The following is a 25,311-nucleotide window of genomic DNA, read 5'->3' as shown; positions in this document are numbered from 1 at the left end:
AACCAAACAGCCACTAAACAGGAGAATGGCCCAGCACGGGAAGGGCAGTGGCTCAGGACCACAATCACCTGTGTTCCTTTGTTTGAAGGACAAAGCACACTCATCTGATGACCAAGATGTTCTAATATTGTACTTAAAAGATAGGTGTTTTGAGAGAGGGGTCAGGGAGGCCATACATGTGCATATAGAAAATCCCTCACTCAGCAGGGGTGGAGACCTTAGATACAATTTGTCTTCTATTTCTCATGCTGCCCTCTCATCCCTCCCCAGAAAGATCAAGACCACACCCACCAGAAAGGCCATTGTTAACAACTGTTAACAACCTATAACAATGGTTGGAGAAGGACTGCAGAAGTGGGATTATCCATCACCCCCAGTCCTTTGTCCTTCTAACCAGGCTATTCAGACTGAGAGGGGAAGTGAAATCAGAGTGGAGGTTATATCAGGAATCTCATACCAACTCTCCTCAGAATGAAGAAGCTACTTGGATGACTAGCAAAATGTTTCAACCTTACAAGAAAGAAGTCCAGTTGCCATGATTCAACTTCCAGGTCCTCTAATCCTGTGCCTACCCATACCCCCTGGAGGCAGTGGAAGTTGTGACTGATGCTAGGATGCTCTTTTAAAATAGGCAATGGTAAAGCATCCTGAAACATGGAAACCATGGAAAAAGAAAGAGAGCACCAACTCTCTTTCTTAAATGTCATGGTTGTACTTGACCTCCTATTGGGATACAAGATCTACAACAAACCTACCCACACAAACCAGTACCTACACAAAAACTCCAACAACCACCCACGACGAAAAGAGGCATAACCAAAACACTGATAGACTGTGCAAATCGAAACTGTGAAGCTCAATTTCTCAGCACCAAACTCAACCATCTAAATTGGGCCCTACAGGCAAATGGCTATTCCAAGAATAAAATCACAGGAGCCATTAAACCGAGAAAAAAAACCCAACACCCACAAGTATTTCTGACATACATCAAAGGGGTCATGGACTGCATGGGGAAACTGTTGAAAAAAACACAAGCTACAAACAGTATTCAGGCCCACCACAAAAATACAACAAATGTTATGGTCAGCAAAGGACAAAAGGCATCCCCTCACCACTGCAGGAGTATACCAGATACCTTGCAGTTGTGGCCAGGTATATATTGGGACCACAAAATGCGGCATCCAGACCAGAATCAACATGAAACACACTGCACACTAAAACACTAGAAAAACCAGCAGTAGCTGAACATGCCTTGAAACAAGCTGGATGTGAAATCCTGTTTCAAAACACAAAAGTACTGGACAACACCAGTAATCATTATGTCAGACTTCACAGGGAAGGAATTGAAATCCACAAACACCAGCACAGCTTCAACAAAAAAGAAGAAAGTCTAAAAATCAACAAAGCCTGGCTTCCAACACTGAAAAATACAGCCTGCAAAAAGGTCAATGAACTCTACCTAGCCACAAGGACTGGTGATCACTGCATACAAAAGACTAGCTAATGACACTCATCAATCACAGTGTCAGATCATCTCCCCCCACCCTTATCACAGCAATACACCCATAACAAAAACACCCTGATCACAGGAATCACCCAATCTCCTGAAAAGGTCGAAAAGCTGATCCCACAGCTACAAATACTCAATAATCCCACACACTACATTAGAACACAGAGATAGTTCTAGCTCCTGACCTCTGAATATGCTGGCCACAGAAACTGGTGAAACTTTAGGAAATAAAACCTCCAGAACATGGCCCAACAGCTCAAAAACCCTACAACAACCATCGGATCTTGGCCTTCAAGAATACATCCTGAAACAGCTTAGATAAGGTGGCTATGAATCCTGGATAAAGTATCTGACATGCTGTCTCCCACATTAAAGAAGTAAATGACTTCAGAGATTGTAAGTATCCCTGGATCTATTGCTGTTCATGGATGTGCAGGTAGTGCCTTCTATCAATCTGTTTAGTACTCAGTCTAATTGAACCAACTGAAGATGTCCCGCTCACTTACATTGAATTCCTGTTCTGGTCATTTCCAGGTAGGATTATTGTAAACTGCTCCAGGATATGATTGAAGACAGTAGGAAGACATCAGTCTAGCATGTGAAAGGAAGCTATTGTCTGGAGTCAACCAGACGTTATACCATTCAGTGCCAGCTTCACTTGTTACTACACTTCTCCCTTGAATTACACGGGTTTGAGCAGCACAGTTTTGGTTATACCCAGATTTTTCTTCTTCTAATAAATAAATAAATAAATAAATAAATAATTCTTCTCCAGGAAGTGGTAGGAGAAATGTAGATCTCCGACTTACTGAGGCCCTTGTTGTTGGCAATGCAGCAGTTTCTAATCCAATGGCGGTGACCTGGCCAGCTCCCTCTCCTGGCATGGTGTCTCCACATGGAGGCCAAGAAAGGTGCTGGATCATGCCCGTAGGCTGATGCAGATCAGAGGAGGTTGGAGTGGCATGCTGCTCTATTACGGGGAGAGGAGAGATTGTGCCTCCGTTTCCCCCCCTCTGATAACAGGCTTTTTCTGTCCTTTAGCTGCCTATGTATGAGAGACGGAGAGTGTGTGAATCAACTGTTTATGCTTTGTAATTATATTTTGGGGAGCATAAGAGTTATACATGGATTTTGAACTACATGGTGGTCTGGCGCTCCTACTCCAGTGTTGTTGAAGGGAGAAGTGTAATTTGTTTCTAGACTGTGCCGGCCTGTTTTATAGAGGATACTTCTCTATTTTAAATGGCTGCTGGAAGAGTTCTAGTTCTCTATGCATCTGAAAAAGTGGACTGTAGTCTTCTTTTGATCCTGTTGTTGTACTGAAACTAACTAAGATCGCTATGTTTTCCAAAAGTTTCAGGCTTTCTCTTTCTTACTTGTCCCCCCCTTTCATTCCTGAATATACAACACATTCTCTCTCTTTCTCTTTGCCACCATTTCTCTCCCTCTCATTCTCCCACTTCTGCCCCATTCCCTTTCTCTCACAGGACCTGGTTTTTTCTCTCCACCCTGGAGTGCTGCTGGAGGGATAGATCGTGATTGACAGGCATCCAGACTAATTGCTTGCACAGAGCATTTGCTATTAAGCCAAGCCCCACCTCTGATTAAGATCTTACTTATTGCCATGCTTTAAGGATGTGTGACGGGATAATGTTTTTACAGTTCGGGAAGAGAAGTTGTTTGCTTAACTTGCTGACCAAGATAACTTTCTTTTTGCTAGTGAGATCAATATATTCATTCAATGCATTTCTGTTCCACATCTTTTATGCAAAAGAAGCTGTTGTTTGCTTAACTTGCTGACCAAGATACTTTCTTTTGCTAGTGAGATCAATATATTCATTCAATGCATTTCTGTTCCACATCTTTTCCATCGTGGAATTCAAGCTGTTATCTGTGGAGTTCCTCGGGAATCTCTTGTCACAGTGGAGCTGGGAATCTTGTTGAGATTTGCATGTGAAATCCCACAGCAGAGACCCTGAAAACGTGCTAAGGAGACCACTGAGAGAAATAACTTTACTGTAGCCTCAGGGGTGGGTGTGCAAAGCTGCTTGCCCTTGCAGCAGTGCAGCAGACAATTGCCCACTGTGTGTTTCATGAACTTGAGGTTAGAGAGAGATGCAGCTATCTGTGTTCTGGGTCTCACACCTTAGGGAGAGTGTGTGTGGTTATCTGTAGTGTTTATCAGAGACTGGCTATGGGGTAGAGAGGAAGGGGGGTAAGGGCTATCGTCTGATGTCTCCATTAACATCAGCTCACTTTGGTTTACACTACCTCTACTGCAGATGAGTCATTATGCAGTCATTAGGATAGAACCAATACTCAATAAGCATACTGTAGCATTCTGGATCATTTCCCTTCCTTCTTTCCTATAGATATGTTGGACTACAGTTCAAAGCATCCCCATGCAAACTGGATGCAGTGGAAGCTAGAGTCCAACACACTTGTAGGGTAGATAGCTGAAGAAGATGGTCATTAAACAGATGAAAGAATTTCCTTGAAATAATGATCAGAGACATTAATGTAGAACTGTAACCATTATCCACAGCTTCTTTTGCATAATCCCAGATATTTAGTAGCTGGAGCTAGTCAGCAACAGAGATTGGAAGTTTCTTTCTTGACAACGCCCAGGAGCTTGTAGTCATTTTGGCCACTAGACATGCTAGCTGGGGGCTTCTGGGAGTTGCAGTCTAAAAAATAAATACGTCTACGCTCCGATCAGCATAGCAAGGAGTGAGAAGGGACTCTTCTTTGAGTGATGAGGGATGTGTTGTTTTTAGAGCAGCAAGACTGCTTGGCAAACATTCAGTCATACCCATATATATTCTTCTCCAGGGCTGTCCCTCTGGGGGTGTGTGTGGAATGGTTCTGAAGGTTTGAAGCTGAAGCCAGCTGCTTGCGTGATGCTGATCTTGCTCTCTTCACACACCCACACCCTGCATGATGTCACCAAAAAACCTCCCCCTACTACAATCCCCACCCGCCTGGCACTTGAAAGAGAAGTTTCTTTGTTATAAAATTAAAAAGGGAACAGATTCAGCAGTGATACAAATATTCATGTGACACTTTGAGAAAGGTAAACGGCCCACCTGAAGCAAAGGAGATGGAGCCGAGCTGATAATGTAGCCACTGTTCAGTTCCCTAATATGCCCAACTGTCATTGCCATCCCTCACAAAGTCGGGGCCCAAACCCCTCCCACCACCAAGGGGCACTCACTGGCTGTGCAAAGCTGCTTGCCCTCTTCTTGTATTATTGTGTCCATCTTCACCCGACAGCATTGTATTCGTATCTTTCAGGGTGGAGCCCTAATGCTGAAAGCTGTGAAAAGCTGCTACTTCACGCTGGGTCACATTAAGGCCTGGTTGCCCATTTGTGTGGGTGGGATTAAGTTTTGCCAGCTGTGTGTCACAAATTGTATTCTGGAAAAAGACATAATTTTTTCCTTTCCCCTACCAGAACATGTCCTCCCTTACCAGAACTTACCAGCATTTTTCTCTTCCCACCCAAATGTTCAGCAAAACACCACAGCACACCATAAAAGGCCTCGGAAGCCTTGGAACTGACCTACGTGTAAAAGAGGCTTTGCAGGATCAAAGCATAGCTGAGGATATGGAAGCAAAGTCAAGACACAGCAGCTGCGCCGGTCCCAAAAGCCCATCTCGATGAGAACTGGAACCTAAGCTTCGCTGAGAGTCCGGTTCCTTTCCAACACTCCCCCCTCCCACAAACCATTTAATGCTATTTCATTAAATAGCTCTCGTTGACTCTTTGCAACTGTGAGTCATTTAAAGAAGGGCTTTTTTGTCTGCACGACTGGACAGCCTTCCCGTCTGCTGCAAAGGAATTTCATATTCCAATCTACTCCCCCCCCCCCCACAACCAGCCTCCAAATAGCTCCAGGTCTGTAACAGTTTATTGCACGAACAGCCCTACACTTTTGTCTTGCACTAATGTAGGGTGGGGGTGGGGGACAGGAATCTACCCTGCACAGATCAAACTTCTTTGCTTTTCTCCTTTTCCCCAGCAGCTGGGATTCTTAATGTGTTAAGCAGGCTGCTGGCTTTGCTGGGGGAGAAATCTCCATTTCAAAGCCTGTGTGTCAACTTTAAGTGGGAAGGCATAAATGCCCTGTGCAGCTTCCTTGGGGACTCAGGGGGAAAGTGGTGGTGGTGGTGGGCCTAATTATTCAATTTTAAAAGTAAAATGTACTTAAAAAAAAAAACCAGTCACAACAAGTAGTGATTCTGGCGGTATGTATAGCTTCCAATAGGAAATTAACAAAAATTGTTTTAACTAGATCACACAACATATGGTGTGTGTCCCACACACACACACACCCCGCTCCTCCCTCTGAATTGGCAGGGCAACCCAAAAATGGCTAGGTTGAGCAAAGGTGTGGGGCAGGGGGAGGGCTGAGCTAAAAGCTGCATACTCAGCTGGAGCCAAGGGAAAGAAGGAAAAAGGGGGGGGGGGGGTGAGAGAGAGAGGAAAAGTTTTCAGGCCTTTGTTAACACACACACAGAGGCAGCCGCCTGATATAAACTGCCTTGACATTAGATGGTCTTGTTTTTCTAGGCTTGCAAAACCAGAAGGATTAAATTAAGAACAAAACGGGAGGAGGGGGGAGTGAAACTCGTGGCCCCAAACATTCCTTGGCAGAGGAAGTCCATTCTCTACTCCCTTTGGGTCCACGTTGCAGCATTATATCCACAGGACTCAGAAAGGTGGGGTTGGGGTGTGTGTGTTTGTAAAATTGGGTGTAGTCCCTACTTGTGTGGGGCGAGCAGCTGAGGTACCTTTGCCAAAAAGGAAACTAATGAGATCCATCTGTGGATGCTTTTTTTGCAGACTTCACAAGACAAAAACGTTCATAAAACATTTTGGGTTGGGGAGGTGGGGGGGAATTCTGAAAAGTAAGAGTAAATTTTTGTAGAATAAAAAAACAAAAGGAAGACCCACATGGAGAACCTAGGACGTGACTTTTAAAAGAGTAGGAGATGACAACTGGAATGTTATGTCCTTACACAGACTTATGTCACTGATGCTAACTGGAAAGAAAAGAGAACTCCTCAAACAGAGACAGCTAAATAAATTTTGAAAAAAAGGGGCAGAAAGGAAGAGAAAGGAAAGGCACACGTACCTCTTCCATGAAGGAATGAAGATAAGTCAGAAGGTTATTTGTAATTGAGTGCTTTGGATCAGGGTTTACGCTTGGGTCTAGTGGATTTTGGAGCCCAAATTATGCTAAACACCTCTGCTTTCAAAAGTCTCAACGTTTGCCACTTACATTGGCAAACTCAAACAAGGGAGCAGCGATACTGATGGGCTTGTCCGCATAACAAGCAGCATCCAAACACCAAGAACTTAAACCAGAGTGACATCCCATTCATTTTTTTCTTTTTTATAGACCAGATGGAATTTGCTCCTCCTCTATCTGGAAGATCTGGACTGCTTTGATACTGGACACATGTTTGTAGTCTTCCAACGTCCATCTGGTTTGCCTTAATCACCCTCTGACTTCTGGCTTTAAACCACACGCCCTTTTCTGATGAAGGAGGATATGTGTGTCTCAGCGGGCAAGGAAAAGAACCAGAAGTTGGCTTTCTCATCCATATTCTGCTGAATAGCCTTAAAATGTAGAATCTATAATTCTAATCCTTGCTGCAGTGCTGTAGAAAGGAGGAAACGCCTGTTCTGTGCCATTTTTCCCCTTGTCTTGTGTTGCCTCCGTATGTGGGACCAGAACTGCTGCTTCCGTGAACATATTGCTGCAGCGGAAACATATATTGGGTTATTTCTGTCTCATGACAAAACCCTAAATGGTACAAGAAGGAAAGCAAAAACAACAACAAAAGACCAACAACAGAAGACACCATTCTGTCACAATCAGGAATGAGTGGTGACGGAAAGGATGGGATACATACAACTGTCTCTGAAAAATTAAACTGAATCTCAGGTGGGATGTTTTTCTCCCCATTCTTCCCTTTTCTAAAAATCTGTGTCGCCAACAATGGCTAAAATACTATTTGCTTAGGGTAGTAAGTCACACTAGAGTAGGCCCACTAAATCAGTAGGGATTTGGTGAGTCAACTCTCCTGTAAGTTCCATTGATTCAAATGGGCCTACTTTAACTGCAGTTTGTTATACTAAACAAAAAAGTTTCAGCCAATGTATTTTTCCTTTCCTTTCCCCAAATCTGACAGCTTCCTTCAGCTTTAGGAGAGATGGACTGCTAGAGCTGTGATCATCTCACAAGAATGGATGGAATTTTCTGAACCGACTTCTGGTTAAGATCTTAGGTACTTCGTTAAATCAATTTAACACCTTAATTTAATCTTGCGTCATGCCAAAAAAGGTTTTTTGTGTTTTTATGTTTAGGAATACCAAATTTAAATTTAAATTAAAATAAGGAAAAGGGAGGGTGAAGCAGTTGAAGAAACAATTTCTTAGTCTGAAAATACTTTTTCCACTTTTGAGATTCTTTCATAATCATGTTGCAATTTACCTGGGAAGAAGGACATGGATAAAATATATAGGTTCCAGCAATTATACTTATATTCATTGTTAGGACATAGGCATGCCAGAACCCCTACAGATTTACTGGACATTTTTAAAAGGACTAAATAAAGGAATAAATTTAACAGCAATTACATCATTGTAGATTTTGCATAATATACAGCGAAATGCATTTTTGTGTGGTCACATAAAATTATGTCCACATAGGAAAAAAGATAAAGCTCACCTAGTTCTTTTTGGTTAAGAATTACGTGAAGTTAACATTTTGGAAAATCATTTGCATTCAATCTGTGAAACTGACTTCCAAGCAAATATGTTAGAATTGAGATAATAATACAGTACTGCAGAATTTTTAACAAACCTGTTGATTATTTGGGGGTGAGATGATAGCTGCTGTTTGCTGTTTTTGCTTGAGCCGTAGATCTGCTACTTTCCTCTACAGGTATTTCAATATTTTAAAACATTACTGAGATGGAAAGGAGATGGTGGGGAAAGAGTTCTTGTGCATCCCACCCCATATGGATAGAAGAAAAAAAGGTTGAGAGGAATAATTTTTTTTCTTCTGCATATTTTTTTCCAAGGAGCAGAAAAAAGTTTTTGTATAACAATGCTTCTCAAGGCCCTTAACTTTAAAATATGCCATTAATGACTTCCCAGTGTTTTTTTTTTTCGGAGCATCTTTCTTTGAGAAAAAAATAACCTATCTCTTTGGCAAACTGGTGTTGTAGGCTGTTCTGAGAATTACTGCAATGCCTAACCGCTTCATAGCATTTGATCGAGGCACATCTTGCAGATTGCTTTCGGAAGCTGCTGCTGTTTTGAGGGAGGTGGGGGGGGGAGAAATTCAAACTGAATTTGCAAAGAACAAATCTGTTTAATAAAGGAAGTGTAGATTTTAAAAGAAACTTTTTGTACAAAAACATGTAGGAAAAAAAATAGAAATGTACAAATGCAACAGATAGAACACTCTGCAGCTTAAGGCAATTAAAACCTTTTTCGGACGTAACAGTTCTTTAGCAAAATGAACCCATAAGCAGATTCTCACAGCCATGGCCCAAATTTCAGTGAAGGGAGAAGGTCAATATATTCTCTCCCCCCCCCCCCGCCGTACCCCTCCAAATGTATTTTCATAGGTAGAGGACTTGACTTGCGAAACTCCTGAAGTGAAGAGGCTGGGGGAGAGAAATGAGGGAGATAAAGAATTCTTGGAATTGTACCAAAATCTGTAGTTGCTAAAAAAGAGTTGTTGGATGGGGGGATTTAAAAAAATTAAAATTTTTTTGGTGGGGACTTGTGTGAGTAATTCCAAGTCTGTCTCTTATGAAAAGTTTAAGCCAAAAAAAAAAAAAAATCCTATTAAGGGCCAACCCAAAAGCACGCAGTCCTCATGGCTCAATGTGTGTGTGTGTTGGGGGAATTATGGCAGAGTCAAAAGAAAAAAAAATTTAGTACCCACAGAAGGAGAAATTGTTTCCTTTCTCTGATCCTCTCTATTCTGGATCCTTGCTTGCGTCTCTCTCTCTCTGTCTCTGTTTTTAAATAGAAATATATAATTAAATTTACAAATGCTATTTACAATTTTAATTACAAAAAAGACACCCTTTAATAGTTAATAAAAAACCTAAAGCAAAAAAAGTTTAGATTTTGTTTTAATTAAAGGAGACAGTTTTAAAAACTTCGGTTTCTCTCCCTCGTTCTTTTCCTCCGATGCCTCTTGTGTTTGTCTCCGATTGTCAGAGGAGGTCCTAGCCCTGTAGGACAGAATCCACACTCCCCAAATTCCATAGAGGCTCCCCAAAGCACAAACATCCCCACATGGAGCTCCTGAAGGGTGAAAGCACATTGGATTTTTGTTCTGTCTGTTTTTCTGAAATGTTTTTAAGCTGGCAACTTTGCTCTTCACTTCCTCCATAAGTCCCTTTTCAAACAGTTGTCTCCCCATGTTTGCTATTAGTTAGCCTGGTATAGAATTTCCTCCAAGAGTGAAGGGTTTTTCCTGACCAGATCCAGAAGCCTGAGGTGATGCCCACAATCAAAGTCATGAGATACTTGATCATGTAGACGGTGAAATCCGGAGTCATACGCGGCGTATACTGAAGTGGGCAGGGAATAGCCAGACTCTTGCAGTTTTGGCTGATCCAGCTCCGCTCCCAGTGCTCGCGGAAGGCCTGCTCATAGAAATAGCAGGCAATGACGATGGTTGCTGGCACCGTGTAGAGGACGCTGAAGACCCCAATGCGCACCATGAGGCGCTCCAGCTTCTCTGTCTTGGTGCCTCCATGTTTCATGATGGTGCGAATCCGGAAAAGGGACACAAAGCCCGCCAAAAGAAAGGATGTGCCAATAAAGAGGTAGACAAAGAGCGGGGCCAACACAAATCCCCTCAGTGGATCTATGTTGTTGAGGCCCACAAAGCAAACTCCACTCAGGAGGTCACCATCTATCTGCCCCATTGCCAGGATGGTGATAGTCTTGACTGCTGGCACAGCCCAGGCTGCCAAGTGGAAGTATTGTGAGTTAGCCTCGATGGCTTCGTGGCCCCATTTCATGCCTGCAGCCAGGAACCAAGTGAGGGATAAGATGACCCACCAGATGGAACTCGCCATACTGAAGAAGTAGAGCATCATAAACAATATGGTGCAGCCTTCCTTTTTGGTGCCTTGCACCACAGTCCGGTAGCCGTCGTCTTGGAAACGCTCGTTACACACTACCCGCTCTTCCAGCACAAATCCAGCAATGTAAGCCACGGAGACCATGGTGTAACAACCTGAGAGGAAGATGATGGGCCGTTCTGGGTAGCGGAAACGCTGCATGTCCACCAAATAGGTGGTGACAGTGAAGAAAGTGGAGGCACAGCATAGGACAGACCAGATGAGAATCCAGATCCGGGCAAAGCGGATCTCCTCTTGGTTAAAGAACATATGCCCGTCGCTCCTGGAGGGCTCACAAGGTGCTGCACAGTCCTTTTCGCCAAGAAACTTGTAGTTGAGGTAGCTGGGCACCTTGAGGACTCGTGGGCAGTGGAAGGGGTGGTCAAGCGTGGCATAGCGTGGTGGGCCTGCAGTCCCTTGCCCAGCAATAGGAGTAGCACTGGTGATCAGCGCCGGCGAGCCCCCTTCCTCGGAGTGGTTTTGCCCCACACAAATCTGATCAGCTCCATGACGGGGAAAGTTCTCACAGCGGAGTCTTTCGGGCCACTGGAAACCGAACTTGTTCATAAGGGCTTCACAGCCCTGGCGGGCCCGTTCACAAATGGAGCGGCAAGGAGGGATGGCCTGCTCCAGGACGGTGCACACAGGAGCGTACATGGAGCACAGAAAAAACTTCAGTTCCGGGGAGCACTGAACCTTCACCAGAGGGTAGAACTGGTGGACCTCCAAGCCAGCGTCTTCTTGGCTGGTGTGCCCCAGCAGATTCGGCATGATGGTCTGGTTGTAGGCGATATCGGTGCACAGCGGGATGGAGATGGGTTGACAGAAGCCATGGTCGGGGATGGAAATGCCCTTTTCCCCATGGATCTGGGCCCAGCAGGATCCCAGAAGCAGCAGCAGCAGGCAGTGGGCCAAGGACGCGTCTGCAAGGCGCATGGTGGCTTTCTCCCCCGCCCCACCGCCCCGCGCACTTCTGTTCCTACCGACTCCCGATCGTCGCCTCGTCTCCTCCCCAGGACGAGCTGGGATCTGTCACTCCCTTCGGGGAGTCCTAGTCCTGGCAAAAGTTTCCGAGTTTTTTTGGGGGGGGGGGGATCAGCCACGGAGATCCGGGGGGGGGAGGCAACTCCACTCACCCAGCGGGAACTCTTCCTCGCTGCGCGTCTCTCCCAGCGCCTTTCGCTTCCCTTTGTGTCTTCCCTCCCCAATTAGTCAGTTTCAAAGGAGGGCCCCCGGGCTGAGTTGAGCTTCGCCCAGCCTTCTTCTTTTTCTCCTCCCAACTTAATCAATTCCAGGCCGGCCCCTTCTCTCTCCCCCCCACCCCATCAAAGAGACCACGGCTGCCTAAGCCCCTTCCCAAAATTTCTCCTCGGCCAATCAGATTCAAACCCAGAGACCAGCCCTACTTCCCCCTCCCTCCTTTCCCAGGATTGGTCAGCCACCACTGAAGGAGATTTTTTTTTCTGTTTTTACCAGATCGCGAATCAGATGCCAACTCTCACCCCCCCCCCCAAAGTCCTCCCGCAAGTCTGTGGCTGATTTTAAGGAGAAATAATTTACCTTGGGTGATTATTATTCACCTCCAGTCATAATTATAATTATTAGCAGGCGGATTACCTTGGCTGTGTGCGTAACACGAGACCCCTCCCCTCGACAAATTTTAACAGGCGAACTATAAGGCGCCGCCTCTCCCTTCTCTATGCAAACAATTTCCAGCCAAAACATACAGAAAGCTACCCAGAATACAATCGCTTCAGCTGATGTGGTTCTCCTTTCTTTCTTTCTTTCTTTCTTTCTTTCTTTCTTTCTTTCTTTCTTTCTTTCTTTCTTTCTTTCTAACTGATCTCCTTCCCTTATGTTAGTTAGATGATGGCCTCGAATTCATACTCCCAGAGCTTGCGAAGAGGGGTGTCGCTTTACATGGGCGGGGGGGGGGGGGAGAGGGTGAAAAGTTATTTTCCACTCTTCTGATTTTTATAGTGAATGAGATGGGAGCAGATTTGTAAGAGAGGAAAGCTTATTTAGAAGCTACCTCCTGAACTAAAAATCCTGCCTCCTCACATTTGTTCTGTGAGACATGGAGAGCAGTTACTGCTCTCTGCCCAAGCTCAGAGACATCTCATCTATGTTATTCCTCTGTATCAGGATCACAGGATCCTATGGCTTTTCAGCTATTATTGAAGTACAGCTCCCATCTTCCTTGACTTGGCCGTGCTAGGTAGGAAAGGAATAAAAAAAGGCAAGAAGAGTGAGAAAAATAGAGGAGGAAACTAATAACCTTTGGAAATTTGTAAAACTGTATGACTGAAACAAGGTGAAGTGTAATTCAACTCCCCTTCAAGCACTATCTGCAGAAAAATCACTCAGTTTAAACCAAGCATGGCAAAGAAAGTTTCAAAGAGCTGTGAAGGTTAAAAGCGTAACCAATAAGCTGCGCGGTACACATTCCCTCATTTAAAAGTAGCTTGGCAATAAACTTGTTTTAAACAAGCCTTTTATGCCACAGTCTCATAAGTGAACTATACAACTTGAAGGCATAGTTTCGAAAAGGTGCTCTGTTTTGTTCTGTTTTGGGTTTTTTTAGACTAAAGCTCCCATCATCTTCCAGATAGCATGGACCATTCTGGAAGTTGTAGTCCAAAAAGTAACATTTGGGAGCTCTGGCTGAGAGAGCTGGTGGATTTGGTGGAAGCTGCACCAGATTAGCAGAGAAGTTGCCACTGGGCAGCAGAACTGCCAGATGCCCAGGTAGTGAAACACACCAGTATAATGGGCAACAGGGATTGGAATGATGCAAAGGCCATAGGCAATGATGAAGAGGAAACTTGACCTGGGTCCAAAGGTCCAAGGAAGCCTGGACTGGAATGTAAACCCATTGAAGAGGGGGGCAACATGTGCTACATTGCAGAACACAGATGAGGACTTCAAAAATTGCTGAATCTCAAATTAATAACCCACTAAATACTACCATTCACCATTGGCTATGCTAGCTAGGGCTCATTCTGGCTGTATTTCAGTAACATCTGGGAAGGGGCACAGATCCTGCCCCATTGTAGAACACCCTTGAGGGTGTTTATGCAGAATTATGTTCCTGTAGTTATCTATGAGTAGAAGGATATAGAGACAAAGAGAACTGCAACAACCAATGCAAAACAAAAAACAAAAACAGTGGCAGATTCCTGGCTGTTTCTCCTGAATTGTGGCAGCTCCCTTCTTGTTGGAAAGGACTGTGAATGCTACACAGCCTCTTCCAGAGCCTCTAAACTACTCTGTTGCTGCCGGTGTACAGTACTGGAGGATACTATTCCATTACCAGTATGCAAGTGGCAGTCCAGTTAGTTTCTGGACCTGGACTGGGAGGCACGAGTCATGTTCTCCTCTCCTTCAGGTAGTATATCTAGAGGAGGGGTCTGTACATATGTATTCATACACACTCCCTTCCAGTAATATTGAAAGCACCAATAACTGTAAGTATTGCCAGAGATACAGGTGGAAATGATTTTTATAGCTCTCCAAGCCCTATGGCCAATGATCATGCTACCTTTGGGTTTCCGGGAGTTGTTTTTTTTTTTTTTTTTTTTTTTTGGAGGAGAGTTGCTTTTTGTATACTTAAACTGATGGTTACTTAGCTGCAAACCTCTGGAGAAGAAACCCACATGTTCATTTCTGTTACTGCCACATCCATTAAAAAAACTGGTACATTCCTTAAAATTTTCCCCTAGTCTTGGAGCATTATTTTTAATGATAATAAGAATTATATGTAGTTTTGTTTTGAATAGCAATAAAGATCCCCTTTATCTTCCATCTCAACCCCTGGGTAAAATTCTCCCTCTTTCTGTGAACTGGGAGGGTGTGGCCCTTTAAGAACTTCCTTTAATGGCCAGGTTGTTCCTTGCTTATAATTGCCCTCTTTCACTAACAAAGAAGTCCATTATGACCCCTTTCTTTTTTAGTGGCACCTCAAAGCAAGAAAATTATTTAACTTGTTGCTGTGAAGGTTTATTTGGGCAGGAGAGAAATTGAGAAGCTCCAAAGGGAAGCTGGAAATTATATTGTAATTATGCAGAATAGAGGAGCCATTACCAAGTAGCTCTTAAAACAAAGCTAATTACATTTTAATTGCTTATAATTTTATGGATGTTTGGGATCTTTTGTTCTGGGGGCCTTGCATGAGGAACTCAATGGTAAATCTGTTCTGGTAAGTGAAGAACTTTGAACTGGGGGGAAATCCCACATAACACTGAAATCTGTTTCTTGCAACAGTTTTATTTGCTCTTGTGCAAAGTGACATTTAAAAGTTAGATGTTTTGGTTTACTCTTAACACTATTCTTTACCTTTGTATATTTTCTAATTATAGGAATACTGAATTGTCAAGAAGAGCTGGTCATTAACTTTGCATAATCTGTTTAAATTACTCCTTGTGATAAAGAGATTTACTTGGATCTAGATTAAGTTAATTGCACTTAGTTTCCAGTGAAATAAATGAAGAAAGTAGTCTTTATAATTTGATATATTGATTACAGTAAGAGTGCTGTACAATTAGCTTAGGTTGCAATCCTGAGAGTAAGCTTTTTTGAAGACTGGGTGGCTTACTTATGAATAGGCTCACATAGGATTGCTCTCCTTGTAAAGACCCAACTAATCAAATCAACCAAGAAGTGTTTTTCACAAGTTCTGGAATGAAGCAAGCTATCTTTTGCTTTCTAAACTGGGGTAACATAAGAGTGACACAATGCATATTTTGTCCAATGTGTATCTTGTCCTGTAAAGTCAGAAAGACTTGTAGTACCTCTAAAAAGGTTTTCAAAGTGAGATACTTAAGGAGTGGTTTTATCAATTCCTCCCCCATTGAGTTTTCATAGCTAAGGAAGAATTTGAACCGAAGTCTCCTGAATGCTCCCCTTCACCGCTTGCTGACTTGTTGTGGTGAAAGGGCTTGAGTAATTCAGAGAAGCTATGGGCTATGCCATGCAGGGATGCCGAAGACGGACAGGTCATAGTGCAGAGTTCTGACTAAACACGATCCACCTGGAGCAGGAACTGGCAAGCCACTCCAGTATCTTTGCCAAGAAAACTCCATGGACAGAAAAAAAGGCTAAAAGATATGACACTGGAAGATGAGCCCCTCAGGTTGGAAGGCGTCCAACATGCTACCGAAGAAGAGCAGAGGACAAGTAGCTCCAGAGCTAATGAAGTGGTTGGGCCAAAGCTGAAAGGACGCTCAGCAGCGGACATGCCTGGAAGTGAAAGGAAAGTCTGATGCTGCAAAGAAAAATACTGCATAGGAACCTGGAATGTAAGATCTATGAATCTTGGTAAGCTGGATGTGGTCAAACAGGAGATGGCAAGAATGAAGACATTGACATCCTGGGTGTCAGTGAACTAAAATGGATGGGAATGGGCGAATTCAATTCAAATGATTACCATATCTACTATTGTGGGCAAGAATCCCATAGAAGAAATGGAGTAGCCCTCATAGTCAACAAAAGAGTGGGAAAAGCTATACTGGGATACAATCTCAAAAATGATAGACTGATTTCAATATGAATCCAAGGCAGATCTTTCAACATCACAGTAATTCATGTTTATGCACCAACCTCCGATACTGGAGAGGCTGAAATTGACCAATTCTATGAAGATTTACAACACCTTCTAGAACTGATACCAAAGAAAGATGTTCTTCTCATTATAGGGGATTGGAATGCTAAAGCAGGGAGTCAAGAGATAAAAGGAACATCAGGTAAGTTTGGCCTTGGAGTTCAAAATGAGGCAGGGCAAAGGCTAATAGAGTTTTGTCAAGAGAACAACCTGGTCATCACAAACACTCTTTTCCAACAACACAAGAGGCGACTCTACATGGACATCACCAGATGGGCAATACCGAAATCAGATTGATTATGTTCTTTGCAGCCAAAGATGGAGAAGCTCTATACAGTCAGCAAAAACAAGACCTGGAGCTGATTGTGGCTCTGATCATCAGCTTCTTATAGCAAAATTCAATATTAAAGAAAGTAGGAAAAGCCACTGGGCTAGTCAGGTATAATCTAAACCAAATCCCTTATGAATACACAATGGAAGTGAAGAACAAATTTAAGGAACTTGATTTGGTAGACAGAGTGCCTGAAGAACTATGGTTGGAGGCTCATAACATTGTACAGGAGGCAGCAACAAAAACCACACCAAAGAAAGGGAAATGCAAGAAAGCAAAGTGGCTGTTCAACAAGGCCTTACAAATAGCAGAGAAGAGAAAGGAAACAAAATGCAAGGGAGATAGGGAAAGGTACAGAAAGTGGAATGCAGACTTCCAAAGAATAGCAAGGAGAGATAAAGAGGGCCTTCTTAAATGAACAGTGCAAAGAAATAGAGGAAAATAATAGAAAGGGGAAAACCAGAGATCTGTTCAGGAAAATTGGAAATATTAAAGAAACATTTTCTGCAAAGATGGACATGATAAAGGACCAAAATTGTAGGGACCTCACCGAAGCAGAAGACATCAAGAAGAGGTGAAAAGAATACACAGAGGAATTATACCAAAAAGATTTGGATGTCCCAGACAACCCAGATAGTGTGGTCCCATCTCTTCCTTGCCAATAGAAGGGGAGGATATGGAGGTAGTGACAGATTTTACTTTCCTGGGCACCATGATCACCGCAGCTGGTGACAGCAGCCACAAAATTAAAAGATGCCTGCTTCTTGGGAGGAGAGCAACGAGAAACCTAGACAGCATCTTAAAAAGCAGAGACATCACCTTGCCGCCAAAGGTCCGCATAGTCAAAGCTATGGTTTTCTCAGTAGCGACGTATGGAAATGAGAGCTGGACCATAAAGAAGGCTGACCGCCGAAGAATTGATGCTTTTGAATTGTGGTGCTGGAGGAGACTCTTGAGAGTCCCCTGGACTGCAATTAGATCAAACCTATCCATTTTGAAAAAAAATCAACCCTGAGTGCTCACTGGAAGGACAGATCCTGAAGCTGAGGCTCCAGTACTTTGGCCATCTCATGAGAGGGGAAGACTCCCTGGAAAAGCCCCTGATGTTGGGAAAGTGTGAAGGCAAGAGGAGAAGGGGATGTCAGAGGATGAGATGGTTGGACAACGTCATGGAAGCACCATCATGAATTTGACCAAACTCCGGGAGGCAGTAGAAGACAGGAGGGCCTGGCATGCTCTGGTCCATGGGGCGATCAAGAGTCGGACATGACTAAATGACTAAACATCAACAACAACAACTCCTGAATCCTGATAGTTACTCTATCTGCAGTTATAGCCAATTTATTCCATCAACAGGACCAAACAATTGTGTTTTTCCCCCACATTTATATTACCTTAGATTACAGGGATATGTGTTTATGCACATCTTAAAGTGCCTTCAGGAAACAGGGAAACCTGTAAATGGAAAAGCAGCATGAGAGTTACTTTGTGTGTTTGTTTAAATTAGGAAACAGGTGGGCTACGTCCTCTCATCTCAAAGCTGCAGCCTGAGAAGAGGCAGTGTAGGAGAGGTTTTGGGATGCAATTTTCCCAATTATGCCAAATGGTCTGTGAAAGGCAAGTTGCCCTATTTATGTATATCTGCATATATTTATTTCTGGCAAAATATTTAAAATAGCCATAATGAAAATATAATAAATACTTTAAAGGCCTGATTGTGAATTACCATCTGCCTTACCTAAGATAGAATGGGAACAATAAGAAACACTGTGGCTAATAAAGTTTGTAATACCACCCTGGTCTAACTCTGACTAAAGGAAATTATTCCTTTGTTATTTAGGTTCTGAGATGAACAGGGCTTCAAAGTTAAACATCAGCATCTTGAACTGGGTACTCAAACAGAATGGGACTCAGTACAATCATTTTAAGACATACAAGTTTTGTTCATTTACCTGGTCCTAGTTAGTAACTGTACAGTATTTTGTGCTAGCTGTAGTTAAACACTGTCCCAAGCACAACACATTTCAGTAGTTCAAATTGAATGTAAGCAGTACATAAATTGGTTGCTTATTCTCTACTCTTAATTCAATTAAGCTTTTAACTAGATTCCTTTAAAAACATTGTTACTGGTATCTGGTATATATTTTTACTAGCTGAAATCTTATGGCTACTAATTCAGGAAGTGTTGGGACGTATCTTAATTATGCAGTTGGATGTGTGACCAGGCACATAACTGAGATGCAGCCCAGCACCTTGATGATTAGAAGCTGCAGCAAGTTACTCAAAACGTATGCAAACCCCAACAGGATTCTGGCCATTGTGCTATTGCTTAATTAAATAAATAGCTAGTTGCTGCCCCCTTTTTGGCATTCCAGATCGCTTATCTGAGGTGGCTGCCTCACTCTGCCTAATGGTGGACCTGGCCCTATTTCCTGGCCTTCTGGGATGGAGCAGTCAATAACATCGGCATCCACCATATGGCAAAACTAATGCAGTGAACATAAGACAGCCCTTCTGCATACACTGTTTCTTATGAAAATTGATCATTACAGTATTTGAAATTCTACTTTTTAATCAGTTTTCCAAAGTCTCCCACTTTGCACTCTTGGTGATTCTGATGTTTGCAATAAAACCACACCATCTGCCTTCTTGACTTGAGGCAGTCTTTCTTCCTGACCAACTGACCCTAACCTTTTATTCCCTTATCTCTCCCCGTCTCCTTTGCCAACTTCACCTTCTCCCCTCCTGCTCCTGTCATCTCTGCTTACCTTCAGCATCTTATCTCCCAGTGCTTGTAATTCTTCCCTGTCATATTTCAAAACCCCTCTTAGTTCTATCATGCCTGACCTGGGCCTTTTATCTGAGCCCATTAGTCTCCTTGCATAAAGCATAAAGCATAAAAAACCAACAAGAACAAAAACCCCTTCCCATTTCTGTTATCTTCTCTATAAGCAATACAGAGCTCTGCTTTCCTCCATTGAGAAACTGATCCCAGGACAGAATACTCCTGGCTCCCTCAAGATCTTGCTCTGTTTTGTTTCAGACTATTTGTGATATTTCCCACAAGGAAAGCAGGCTAAGGAGCTTTCTGATTGCACATTTGATGATTGCTTTTCTCAGTATGACAAAATTAATTTTTGGACTACAGTTCTTGAGAATCCTCAAGCTAATGTAGCCACTTTAATCCAAAAAAGTTACCTGGCCATGCTCCAACATGGTCTATTAGAGCAGTGGTCCCCAACCTTGGGCCTCCAGATGTTCTTGAACTACAGCTCCCACAAGCCCTCACCACCACCTCTGCTGGCCAGGATTTCTGGGAGTTGAAGTCCAAGAACATCTGGAGGCCCAAGGTTGGGTACTACTGTTTTAGAGTATAACAAATATAAGACTCTGTGCAAAATATTTTGCTACTTTCATTTGAAACCATTGATGAATATAGATTCCATGCACAGTTATTTGGAACTTCTGTAATTTTAGGCTAGAAGGTTAAACTCAACAAGGGAGATTTATTAAATGTTTTTCTGGAACATCATGTTCCTTTGTACTTGCCTTTTGTACCTGTGTAATATTTCCCACTTCAGTAATTGGGAGGGGAGGAGGGTTACTTTTGCTTTATGTTATAGCTATAACCAAAACTATCCTAACTTTTGCCAAGTGCAAAAAATAACCTTCATGGGTTTTGCCAGATTAAATTTTGTAACTAATTCACATTTTGTAAAAGCATTGCACCTTAAAGTACAGTATGTGCAAGCTAAATTGCCCAACTGTTGCAAACTGCAAGAATGTTTAGAAGAGGAATGGATCCAGACTTGATGTACATCTCTGATCTGTAAGTTGTGCTTTTACATCTCCTATTTGCATCAGTAAGAATTAAAGTTGTATACACCCAGATTCCCAACCTTTTAAACATTTGCTCCATATTGCTTCTAGATTAAAACATCCTTCAATAGAGTATGTCACCCTTCATACAGGAGAGAGGGGCATTCTAAACATTTTGTCAATCTGGCAGAGCTATATCTTGCGAAAAGGAGATAAGCAATCAATCAGGCCCTACCATTAGGTAGAATAGGAGATGCTGGGAAGTGGCAGTGACTAGGTAGAGGAGAAAGCTGTGTGCTAAGTGGCCTGCTCTCAGGTGTGATGAAGAATGCTTTTCCATTGGCACTGCATCCAATAAAACCCAATGGCTACTTCACTTGTCCTCTGCGTATAACTGGTAGAGTAATCATTTTATCATTTGCCTTAGGCATGAACATGTCTTCAGCCAAGCCTGCAATCCATATTGGCTAGATACTTTAAACTCCTTTATCTGTGTTGGCATCCTTCAGTCTCGAAAGACTATGGTAACGTGCTGTGAACAGAGGTCTTGCAACAGCGTCTAGTGTGGCTGGTCAATTCGAGAGTGACAATCCTTTCCACACTGAAGACAAATACAATCAGTCCCCTGTCCAGCTCCCTGATTTTGCTGATTTCGGGACACCCTCTTTGCCTGGCCCTGCTGAAAAAGTGTCTCTTCAGACTGGGAGAGACCATGATGCCTCCAAGCTGGATGCTCAGATGTCAAGGTTTCCCATCTGTTGAACTCCATTCCTAAGGCCTTCAGATCCCGCTTGCAGATATCCTTGTATCGCAGCTGTGGTCTCCATCTGGGGTGCTTTCCCTGCACTAATTCTCCATACAGGAGATCTTTTGGAATCCAACCATCAGCCATTCTCACTACATGCCCAAGCCAACGTAGATGTCGCTGTTTTAGTAATGTATACATGCTAAAAATTCCAGCTCGTTCCAGGACTACACTATTTGGAATTTTATCCTGCCAGGTGATGCCAAAAATGCGTTGGAGACAGCGCATATGGAATGTGTTCAACTTCCTCTCCTGCCATGCACAGAGGGTCCAGGACTCACTGCAATACAGGAGTGTACTCAGGACACAGGCTGTATAGACTTGGATCTTGGTATATGCTGTCAGCTTCTTATTAAGCCATACTCTTTTTGTGAGTCTAGAGAAAACAGTAGCTGCGTTGCCAATGCATTTATCCATTTACTCCTTTATCTATTTATGTAACTTCTATCTCACTCTTTTTCCAACAAGTCATTTTATGGAATAAACAAAATTAAAAGGTTCCCATATAATTAAAAATAACAATACTATAAGGAGCAAACTCCTAAATAATTGAAGCATAACTGTTTGTTGTACCCAAGGCTCTGATTGGGCAAGTAGACTTCAGGTTTGCTGGATCTAATTTTTTTAAAAAACATTTTTTTTTACTAGAATCACATAAAACTGCCAACCAAAGCCAGCAAAATCCATTTTTAAAAAATCTCATTTTGCCAGCTGCCACTTTTGGAGGGGAAAAAAAAAATACAGAATTAGACTGTAGGAAAAAATCAGTTGGACAAATTATATCATTCCCCTTCATTCCCCACACAATAGGGAAGTTGTGCTTACTCTAAAACAAGGCCCTTTGCAAAGAAGATGCAACAGGTATTGACATAAAGAAACCAAACTGGAAGAAAGAGGAGACGAACCCTGCAATATTAGTAACTGGTAGAATTGCCACTGAGACCCTTTTTTCCCCATAGTCCCCTCCACCTAGTGTAAGTCACTAGCAGAGTTTTCCCCTGGCTTTAACATTGCTTATTGTTCTATGTAGAGCAACGGGGTGCCCTCAGACAGTATATGAGAGGATGGGCAGTGTGCAGCCCTCTAAGCATTTATTTGGACTGCAGTTCCCAGCAGCACTAGCCAGCATAGTTACTGGTAAGGAATACTGGGAGTTGCAGTCCAAAATCCGGAGGGCTGCACTTTGCCCACCCCTCTTTTACATCTGTTATCTAATTTTAGACAAACAACAGCTGCAGGTTTTTTTTTTAAAAGTTGTCTCTAAAAGGAAACTTCTAAGCAGGGATGGGCAAAGTCCTGTAGGACACAAGAGCCATTGTTGCCCCCCCCCCCCAGTGATTCCCTGTATCTCCCACTGCTCTGCAGAAGAGTACAGTAATTCTCTGAGAACTAGCAATGCAGTTACGGTACTGAAATCTGATGGCAAACCATTACATCTGAAGAAGTACCAGGATAAGATAAGAAGAATTTCCCCCTCAGTGTTAATATAAACAAGGAAACTTTCAATGGCTTCTCCCTTCCCCAGTGTTTCTCTAGTATGAATTTTAAAGGTAAGCCTACCCCTGCCCTCCAATTCAAGGATTATGTCAGGAGTGGCCAGATTTACCTATTCTCTGGTGCTAACCTCCTCTCCTATTAAATTGCTAATGCTGATGTTTTCACTGTCCCATTTTGTTTGTGGTGCCATAGCTCTTGACACGTCTGTCATATTAGGTTTTCTCTGAATTAGTCATGGAAGTCTAGTTTAAGTTAGATTGCTCTGTAGTGGCCTGATCAATCGTGCAGTTAATATTGCTCAGTAGCAGGGATAAGCATTTGTCATGGCTCTGCACCTCTGACTAGCCTTCCCTTTTTGATGCCCTCCAGATGTGTTTGACTGCAGTCCCCATCATCCCTAGGCAATATGTTGGCTTGTAGTAGTGTTAGTGGTTGTCCAACACATCTGGAGCGTACTAGTTTAGGAAGAGCTGCCTTATATTATTCTCTGTGGACTCCCTTCCATAGATGCAGGTTTTTCATCTAGAGTCTGGAAAACAAACAAACAAACAAACAGCAACTCTGTGGACTGTAACTCCCAGAATCCCTGACCGAGTGTGGACAGAGCTGGGTAGTGAATGCTAGGTTTCCCAATGCAACAGGTAACAAAGTTTCTCCTCTTTAATCCATAGGCTTTGGCCGCTAATCTGCCAGAACTGTGGGTGTCAAGCATTGGCAACAAACTGAATACTGTATACAGCTGGGTGTACATACCAGTTTTGTTTTAAAAATCACACCATAGAAATTAGTATAGGGAACAGAGTTAAAGGTTCTGAAAATCTCTGCTTTGATCTAAGACAAATAAAGTAAATAGGTTTGTAGCTCTTTAGCAGCTACGGAAATGCACTTGAAAGTGTAAAAGCAAAGACTGGTGTCTCTCAGAAACCAGAAGTGGCTGAGTGAGTTTCCTGGTAGCAACTCTTCTCTTAACTAGCTGTAACTCCTTTTCCTTCCCCATGAGGAGCAGTGGCAAAAGAAATAAACACAATGTGAAATAAGCAAATATGCAAAGAAGCTCAATTTGCATACTTACACAGCCTTCCAAAGGAAAAGTGTTTTGTGGTGCAGGATCTGGGGCTGTTCTGCTGCCAAATGTTGGCTTGCTTTATTTATTTGTTTATTTGTTTATTTATTTGATGGTAGAGGAAGAGCAGAAAGTGGTTATACGGTACTTGGAAGGAGGAGGATATGATTTTGTTAAATTTTCCCAGCTAGATTTTATTTAATTCCACTTCCAGATATACAGTACTTAGAAATGGGTGGCTTTGGTGGCAGAATGTCTGCACTCTGAGACTTGATGATAAATAACATCAAATTGTCCTGAAGTTTTGACATGCCTTGGATAAGTGCCAGTGGAAAAAACGGGGATTGTTTTGTTTTGCTTTAGAAAAGAAGGGGCCTGTTTCTCTCTTAGCCTGAACACCACCAAGGCCTTTTCTATCTTGTTTCTCCTCCAACTCCTCCTCGTTTTCTTTCTTTCTTTCTTTCTTTCTTTCTTTCTTTCTTTCTTTCTTTCTTTCTTTCTTTCTTTCTTTCTTTCTTTCTTTCTTTCTATTCACCCCTCCCTTTATTTCCCTTTTCAGGTTTCCTCCCCCACCCAACCCCCCTGGCCTGTTGTTTTTTTCCCTCCTCTCCAAAGATCTTTCCCTCGCTCAGCTCTCGCTCCTTTTCCTGTAACTTAAGCTTTTGTTGAGAGTAGGAGAAGGCTAGGCTGCCTTGAAAAGGGGCCCCTCTCTGCCTTTCAGGGCGTAATTGAAACCATCGTGCTGTTTGGAACTGGGGGGGGGGAGGAGGGGGCTCCCAGAATCAAGGACTTGGGGCTGAGGTGGAGGGGAATAACTTGACCCTTCAAGACAAACTTTGATTTATGACCCTCTTGCCTACCAGCCAGTCAATCCGTTGTCCACCCCCCCTTACCTAACACTTGGCAGAGGGAAAAACTCCCCCTCCCCAATAATTCAGGGTACTATCTGCTCAAGCATGCAGGACTTGCTGCACTTTTTTACTACACACCACCAGCAAGGGAAATAAATTTTTTTGCTCAGTTTTCTGTAATGAGGAAGACCACCTTTCCTTTCTTCTTTGTGGAAAAGTTCCTGAACTGCTAAAATGCTCCCTGTAAAACAGGCAGAAGTTCAGTGGGCAAAGCAGTTTACTGACTTTCCACCATGAAACGGAAAGCTAACTCTGTTGAATTTCTGCCTCTGAGGCAAACTCTTAATGCCGCTCACCCCCACCTCCCCAAAATTTGTCAGGAATAAAAAGAAGAAAGAAAAGACTAGGGCTGCTTCTTTTCCTTTGCTGAGAAAAATCAGAAGGCAGGTAAACAGAAAACCCAATCACTTTAAACTATCGCTGTCCAGCCGTTCTCTCCAACCCCATAGCCCTTTAAACTGGCATAGGTGGCCATAGCTAACCATAGCTCAGTGTAAGTAAGTGCATAGATGTCATGATGGAAGGACTGCCAGAGACTCAGTTGCCCCCTGTTTCAAGAATTAAGCTGAGTTGAATTCTGTCTGGCAATTATAAGTTGGGAAAGGAGTGCT

General features: G+C 42.9%; 1 protein-coding gene across 1 annotated transcript; it reads right to left on the bottom strand.

The window, feature by feature from the left end:
- Positions 1 to 8,878: 8,878 nt before the first annotated feature.
- Positions 8,879 to 24,994, bottom strand: FZD2 (frizzled class receptor 2). Its single transcript, XM_020798018.3, has one exon. It carries the CDS (start codon positions 11,609 to 11,611, stop codon positions 9,947 to 9,949), a length of 1,665 nt encoding a protein of 554 aa, XP_020653677.1. The 5' UTR covers positions 11,612 to 24,994; the 3' UTR covers positions 8,879 to 9,946.
- Positions 24,995 to 25,311: the final 317 nt, after the last annotated feature.

The sequence above is a fragment of the Pogona vitticeps genome, chromosome 6 (assembly GCF_051106095.1).
Source record: "Pogona vitticeps strain Pit_001003342236 chromosome 6, PviZW2.1, whole genome shotgun sequence".
In the NCBI taxonomy this organism is placed as follows: domain Eukaryota; kingdom Metazoa; phylum Chordata; class Lepidosauria; order Squamata; family Agamidae; genus Pogona; species Pogona vitticeps.
The sequence above is the reverse complement of the archived record's forward strand: the minus strand, read 5'-3'. Positions and strand labels throughout refer to the sequence as shown.